General features: G+C 36.5%; 2 protein-coding genes across 2 annotated transcripts in view; both read left to right on the top strand.

The window, feature by feature from the left end:
* The first annotated feature begins 248 nt into the window (after positions 1 to 248).
* The window catches only part of LOC133546637 (gastrula zinc finger protein XlCGF57.1-like), a 147,072-nt gene continuing 140,043 nt past the window's right edge, over positions 249 to 7,277 (top strand). The window contains exon 1 of the mRNA XM_061892430.1: positions 249 to 498. The gene's annotated coding sequence lies outside the window, so the exon portion shown is untranslated. The remainder of the gene's footprint in view (positions 499 to 7,277) is intronic.
* LOC133546639 (oocyte zinc finger protein XlCOF6.1-like) lies at positions 4,305 to 6,000 on the top strand. Its single transcript, XM_061892431.1, has one exon. The coding sequence runs from the start codon at positions 4,339 to 4,341 to the stop codon at positions 5,650 to 5,652; it is 1,314 nt and encodes a 437-aa protein (XP_061748415.1). The 5' UTR covers positions 4,305 to 4,338; the 3' UTR covers positions 5,653 to 6,000.

The raw sequence follows: 7,277 nt of genomic DNA, 5'->3' as shown, positions 1-7,277 counted from the left end.
GTGTTTGAAGGAAGTGTGCACCACTCACTATTGTCCCAGTGAAACACGTGTTTGAAGGAAGTGTGCGCCACTCACTATTGTCCCAGTGAAACACGTGTTTGAAGGAAGTGTGCACCACTCACTATTGTCCCAGTGAAACACGTGTTTGAAGGAAGTGTGCACCACTCAATATTGTCCCGGTGAAACACGTGTTTGGCCAACATTTGTTCCGCGGTTGACAACACCTCGATGACGTCACACAGGAGGAAGACCAGAACAAGATGGCGTCTGGCGGAGAATACGTTGTTTTGGTTATTATGGTTTCTATGTCTTAATTACAACGTACATGTGCACATGTGTGTCGTTTAACGCAGTAAACGTCCTTATTAATTGTTTGTATGCGGATACATTAGTCTGAGTGCACTTTGACGTGCTAGCCTAGCCTGCTGGTTAGCTTAGCTTGTTAGCTGCTAACAAAGAGAGGCGGAAGTGATCGACACATCAAAGCAGAGATCCACTGTAAGTGTAAAGTGTTTTTATTGTGTGAACATGTCTACATTACAAATGATGTGAGTGTTGGTGACTCAGCGACTAACTGCTGCCGTTGAAGAAATATTTGTGATGTAAAAAAAAAAAAAAAAAACGACAACAGAATAAGAGGAGGAACTTTGTTCAACAAAAGAGGAGATGGAGCGACAACATCAACTACTGGACACAGTTTTCTAGAAACATCAAATTGTGTTACACATCCATCCATCTATCTTCTTCTGCTTATCTGAGGTCGGGTCGCGGGGCCAGCAGCCTAAGTAGGGTAGCCCAGCCTTTCCTTTCCCCAGCCACTTCATACAGCTCTTTCTAGGGGATCCCGAGGCGTTCCAAGGCCAGCCAGTTTCTAACATAATAGTGAGAGTCCAGTCCATAGTGGGGCCAGCCAGAGACCATCCCGAGCGCAGACAGGTCAGCAACGCAGAGATGTCCCCAACCGTTGCACAGTTGAGCGGTCCACCCCAGGTTCTGACTCCGGACAGATATACATAGATATATATATATATATATATATATATATATATATATATATATATATATATATATATATATATATATATGTATATATATATATATATATATATATATATATATATATATGTATATATATATATATATATATATATATATATATATATATATATATATATACATATATATATATATATGTATATATATATATATATATATATATAGGTTTTGTATATATATATATATATATATACATATATATATATATATATGTATATATATATATATATATATATATATATATATATATATATATATATATACAAAACCTTTCTACATATAAAGTGTAACATTTTCACGTATAAAGTGCAACATTAAACTGCTTCAAGTTGTTGCTCAGATTAAATACAATGACAAAACTTTACTTCTACATACAAAAAGTGCAACATTAAACAGTTTAAAGTCAACTCAGCCTCAGATTAACTTTTCTTCAGCCCTCCCCACCATTTTACCCTGGTGACTTTCTCTCAATTTTCATGTTTTCTGCCAGAAAAATCAGTTTAACCACATTGTCTGCAGAAAGAGCAGACCTGCTTGCAGTTACAATGTCCCCAACTGTGAAAAATACCCTTTCGCTGGACACGGAGGTAGCAGGTATGGCAAGGTAGTGCCTGGCTAACTTGGCAGTAAAAGGATAAATGGGCTCATTGTTTCTCCACCATAGAAGTGTGTCAAAATCTAGTTTTTAATGCAATATGGTCTTAAATCTGCTGCTGTAAAAACACCAACAGCATTTGTTATTGCTTTAGCCCTGCCTGAGTTGCCGAGTAGAAGCTTCTTGAATGCAGTGGGAGCTGCGTTTGTTCGTCTTTCTCTTCGTTGAAGCCATGTTATCCATTGTTGTATCGCACTGCGTAGCCGAAGTGTTCCCAAACGGGAGATCTTAACGAGGCAGGAGTGTCTTTCAGCTCTGGATTTTACACTTTGTAGTAGCCCGGTCATTGCTAGCATGCCGTGTGTTGTGCCTCAGTGTACATTGTTGACACAACGTGTGGTGCGCTACTTAATATGTCCGTGTGGAAACTTGTTCGATACACCACCGGACCGAACCCAAACCCCCGTACCGAAACGGTTCAATACAAATACACGTACCGTTACACCCTTAATACACACACATCTGAAGATTATAAAAAAATAAATATATTTGGTGGGCTAAACAAAATGACTCGGCAAACCAATGTTTGGTATGAGTGATATGACCTCAAATCTATATCCTAATAACAATATATGTCACGATATATCATTTGGTATATGATTGATGATAGAAGAATTTCAAAACTGTTTACAAAGGCTCTTAATTTGGCAGCTGACATATGCAGTAACATATTGTGTCTTTTCTAATTGTATTATTTTGTCAAAACAATTATTATTAATGTACTTGTTTATTTACTGTTAATATCTGGTTACTTTATTTGAGAAAATAATCCTGGGAATGATGTAATAATAGGGACGGCGTGGCACAGTGGGAGAGTGGCCGTGCGCAACTCGAGGGTCCCTGGTTCAATCCCCACCTAGTACTAACCTCGTCACGTCCATTGTGTCCTGAGCAAGACACTTCACCCTTGCTCCTGATGGGTGCTGGTTAGCACCTTGCATGGCAGCTCCTTCCATCAGTGTGTGAATGTGTGTGTGAATGGGTAAATGTGGAAGTAGTGTCAAAGCGCTTTGAGTACCTTGAAGGTAGAAAAGCGCTATATAAGTACAACCCATTTATAGAGGTGTAACAGTACACAAAAATTTCGGTTCGGTACGTACCTCGGTTCAGAGGTCACGGTTCGGTTCATTTTCGGTACAGTAAGAAAAAAACAAAATATACATTTTTTAATTATTTATTTAACACATTTGCTAAATCTTCCACCAAAAATATTTTTCTTAGTGGAATATTTGATGTGAAGTATTGGGAAACTTGGATAATAAAATAGATTTTGATTCAATATTATGTTTTAAGCAATGACAGTTTGAAAGAAAAAAAAAACAGCTTAGTTTTATTAGTCAACGTTGCAACTTTTTCTAAATTACATTTAGCCTTTAAGCTCTTTTATTTCACTTTTGTTTATGTTTTTGTTTATTTTAATAGTATGTTTAGAATGTGCTGTGGGCCTTTTAAAACATTAGCTGTGTACCGCAAATGGCCTCCAGGGCACACTTTTGACACCCCTGCTATAGATAATAAAAAATTAAATCTGATTAATCAAAGGATAAAAATCAGAGCCTGGCGACGAATGCGCGTTTATCATAACTCTCTCGCTCTCTCTGGCCCTCCCTCACGAATGCTGCTGCGTGCACCACTTTTTGTTTTGTTTTTAACCCCTTCTTAACCCTGAACGTACATTGAAAATACACGCAACCATAACTTAAAATGCCGGACATTCGAGGCATTTAAGAAACTCCACCTGGACATCTCCATAAAGAGGACATATCTCGTGGAAAGAGGAGGTGTGGTCAGTCTATCATATCCCAGTCGTTGCTAGCATGCCGTGTGTTGTTGTTTTTTTGATTGATTGAAACTTTTATTAGTAGATTGCACAGTACAGTACATATTCTGTACAACACCCGAATAAGTTTTTCAACTTTTTTAAGTCGGGGTCCCCTTAAATCAATTCATGGTGCCTCGGTGTGCATTATTTACACAACGTGCGGCGCTACTTATATGTCCGTGTCGGATCGGTTCACCTCCGAACCGAAACCTCCGTACCAAAACGGTTCAATACAAATACACGTACCGTTGCACCTCTACCCATTTATCATTATTTATCATTTAATATTTTACTGCATATTTCAGCAACTAAATTAGGAGCCTGTGTAGTCTGTTTTAAAATTGTTCTGTTAATATTTATATGTGAAATAATATATTACAAAATCCCTTTAAACTATGTTGTCTATCCATATGAAAAAGTTCTGTCCATGAATTGATTAACGTGGACCCCGACTTAAACAAGTTGAAAAACTTATTGGGGTGTTACCATTTAGTGGTCAATTGTACGGAATATGTACTGTACTGTGCAATCTACTAATAAAAGTATCAATTAATCAATCAATCAATCAACCTGATTTGTTTTTCTTTTCCTGTGAATAATGTTGTAAGAGCAGCGTTTTTCTGCGTCACTGAGATTTCAAGACAGTTCATACGATAACTTGTTTTTCCTAAGTGGATGTAAAAGTACTGAACGCATTGTGTGACTGAGCAGAGATGGATGTTTCTAAAACGTGTTTGTCTTCTTGTGGCCTGCAGACGTCTGTGAAGAACATCTTCTCCCTGAGCAACAGAAGTGGAGCTTCAGGATGCAGACGGAGGAGCCACAGCCCTCCCACATTAAGAAGGAAGAGGAATACCTTCAGATCTCCCATTTTAAAAAGGAAGAGGAAAACCCACTAATCCCCCAGTTTAAAGAGGAAGCGGTGGATCCACAGAGTCCACACATTAAGGAGGAAGAGGAGGACCCACTGACCCCTCACAATAAAGAGGAAGAGGAAGAACACAGCATCAATCAGCAGGGAGAGCATCTTGAAGGACTGGAGGAGGTTGATGTCACCAAGATGCCAGTGACTGGTGTCCCTGTGAAGAGTGAAGATGATGAGGTGAAAGGTGAAAGTGAGGAGAGGGGAGGGGGGGAGCCTCCAAGCAGCAGCTCAACACAACACATGACAACAGAAGCTGATGGAGACCACTGTGGAGGATCACAAGCAGACAAGCTCTTAGCTCCACTATCAGATAGTGAGGACACAACGTCACACTCTCCTGACACTGATGATGAAGACTCTAAAGATGATAAGACATGTCACACTGACAACACTCACTTCACATCTTCTCACTGTCACAAAACCTTTAAATATCCTAGTAAATTGAAAAGACACATGAGAACACACACTGGAGAAAAACCTTTTTCATGTTCAAACTGCGGTAAACATTTTACTCAGAGGCCAGATTTAAAAGTACACATGAGAACACACACTGGAGAAAAACCTTTTTCATGTTCAATCTGCGGTAAAGATTTTACTCAGAGGCCAAATTTGAAAGTACACATGAGAACACACACTGGTGAAAAACCTTTTTCCTGTTCAACCTGTGGTAAAGGTTTTACACACAGTAACAAATTGAAAAGACACATGAAAATACACACTGGTGAAAAACCTTTTTCCTGTTCAACCTGTGGTAAAGGTTTTACAGTAGGTCATAGTTTGAAAGAACACATGAGAACACACACTGGTGAAAAACCTTTTTCTTGCTCAGAATGTGGTAAAGGTTTTGTACAAAGTCCCCTTTTAAAAGTACACATGAGAACACACACTGGTGAAAAACCTTTTGTCTGTTCAATCTGTGGTAAAGGTTTTACAGAAAGTCGATGGTTGAAAGTGCACATGAGAACACACACTGGTGAAAAAACGTTTTCCTGTTCAATCTGTGGTAAAGGTTTTACAGAAAACTGGTGTTTGAAAGTACACACTAGAACACACGCTGGAGAGAAATCCCATTCCTGTTCAATCTGCAACAGAAGCTTTTGTGAAGGATCAAACCTTTTAGTACACATGAGAAGACACCCAGGAGAGAAAGTGTTGAGTTGCAGTGTGTGTGGTGAAAGATTGTCTTCTAAGTAGCAGTGTAAGAAACACAAGTGTGCTGGTGAGAACAGCAGCAGCAAATGAAACTGCAGGATTTGGAATAAACTGTCCAGACTTTCATTTTGACTTTCTAACAACATCAGCACATATAACATGTATGACATTGTTGTTTGTGTAACAATCTTTTTAATATGCTTCCACATTTATAGATTAGATATTTTATATTAATGATTTTATCAGTCAAGCACATTCATTAATATGCAACATTGTGTACTTTTATTAAAAAATGGACAGAACAATTTGAGTAGATTAGATAGTAAACAGTACAATACATATTTTACATGCAATAAACATTTTGTGTGTATGTATACACACACACACACACACACATATATATATATATATATATATATATATATATATATATATATATATATTTATATATATATCATTATATATATCCTGTATATTCATCATACAATTTTATATGAAATATTGTATTTGTAATTGTTGATAATCCCATAGATTATCACCTTTATATGATATACATATGTACTGGTTCACATCTGAAACATCTTCTGGACCACTTCAGGAAGCATATTATTATTTACTTTATACATCATTTGAACAGTTGTCTTTTATACAATTTTAAAATGTGTCTTTTTAAACCATTTGTTGGGTCTCTATAATCATTTTTATTCATTATCGCCATTACTCTGTAATATGATGATTGTGTTGTGATTGTTTTATATGTATGTCCCCAGACCTTTATGCAGTATAAAAGTGAGAGAAAATGGCAGATTTTTTTTTTTTTGTGAAATGATGGTTTTGTTTTTACAAACTTACATTTGTGGATGTATTATATATATTGTGTTTTAAACATTTGTTTTACTGTTTTTTATGTTCTTTTTTAACATCCCCAAAACAACATCAATATCAGTCAAAGTTTGGAGTGTCAGGCAAAAGCCAATATTGTACATCATCCCACAGAGATTTACTTTGCATACATTCTTAAAATAAACTGTTTATTGTGTTTCCCTATCACAGATCGAACAAGTGTTGTCTTCAATTGCAAAACAACATCAAAAATATTACTTTAAGTGGTCAATTCCGTCTTTTTTTTTCTTAAATTAAGTCTTTTGCCTTAGAAAGAATGGAACATTTTAAGTTATGAGTTTTTTTCTTGTTCCAGGTTGTACTTCAAATAATAAACTATTTTTATCAGTCAATAAGTACATCAGTGACCAAATGACTTTTTCAAACCATTGCTGTTCAGAGATGGATTTGTTTCTCATTTTAATATAAGAACAATTCCATAGTGGAGTATTGTGTGTGATGAAGTTGTGTTTGTAAATTAGTTTCCAGTACAACAACACTTGCTGGTAGGGATGAGTACTGTTCACATTTCAACTGATTCGGAACAAATTCCACTACCTCCAAATCAATACCAAGCCTCAACAGTACGACTTTTTGGTACTTTTGTGTGTGTTAATCATTTTTATTGTGATAAATTTATATTGCAATGTTTAAAAATAAGATTATTATTGATAATTGCGGTCCTTTCGTTACCCTTTGTTTTTTTGTTTTTTTTGTTTTCATATCATCATTTACATGTAGGTTTATTTACATTTGCAAGTCCAGTACGCTAGATGGCTGTAGTG

This window comes from Nerophis ophidion, unplaced genomic scaffold (assembly GCF_033978795.1).
Source record: "Nerophis ophidion isolate RoL-2023_Sa unplaced genomic scaffold, RoL_Noph_v1.0 HiC_scaffold_35, whole genome shotgun sequence".
Lineage (NCBI taxonomy): Eukaryota > Metazoa > Chordata > Actinopteri > Syngnathiformes > Syngnathidae > Nerophis > Nerophis ophidion.
This window is presented reverse-complemented; position numbering and strand designations above follow the sequence as displayed.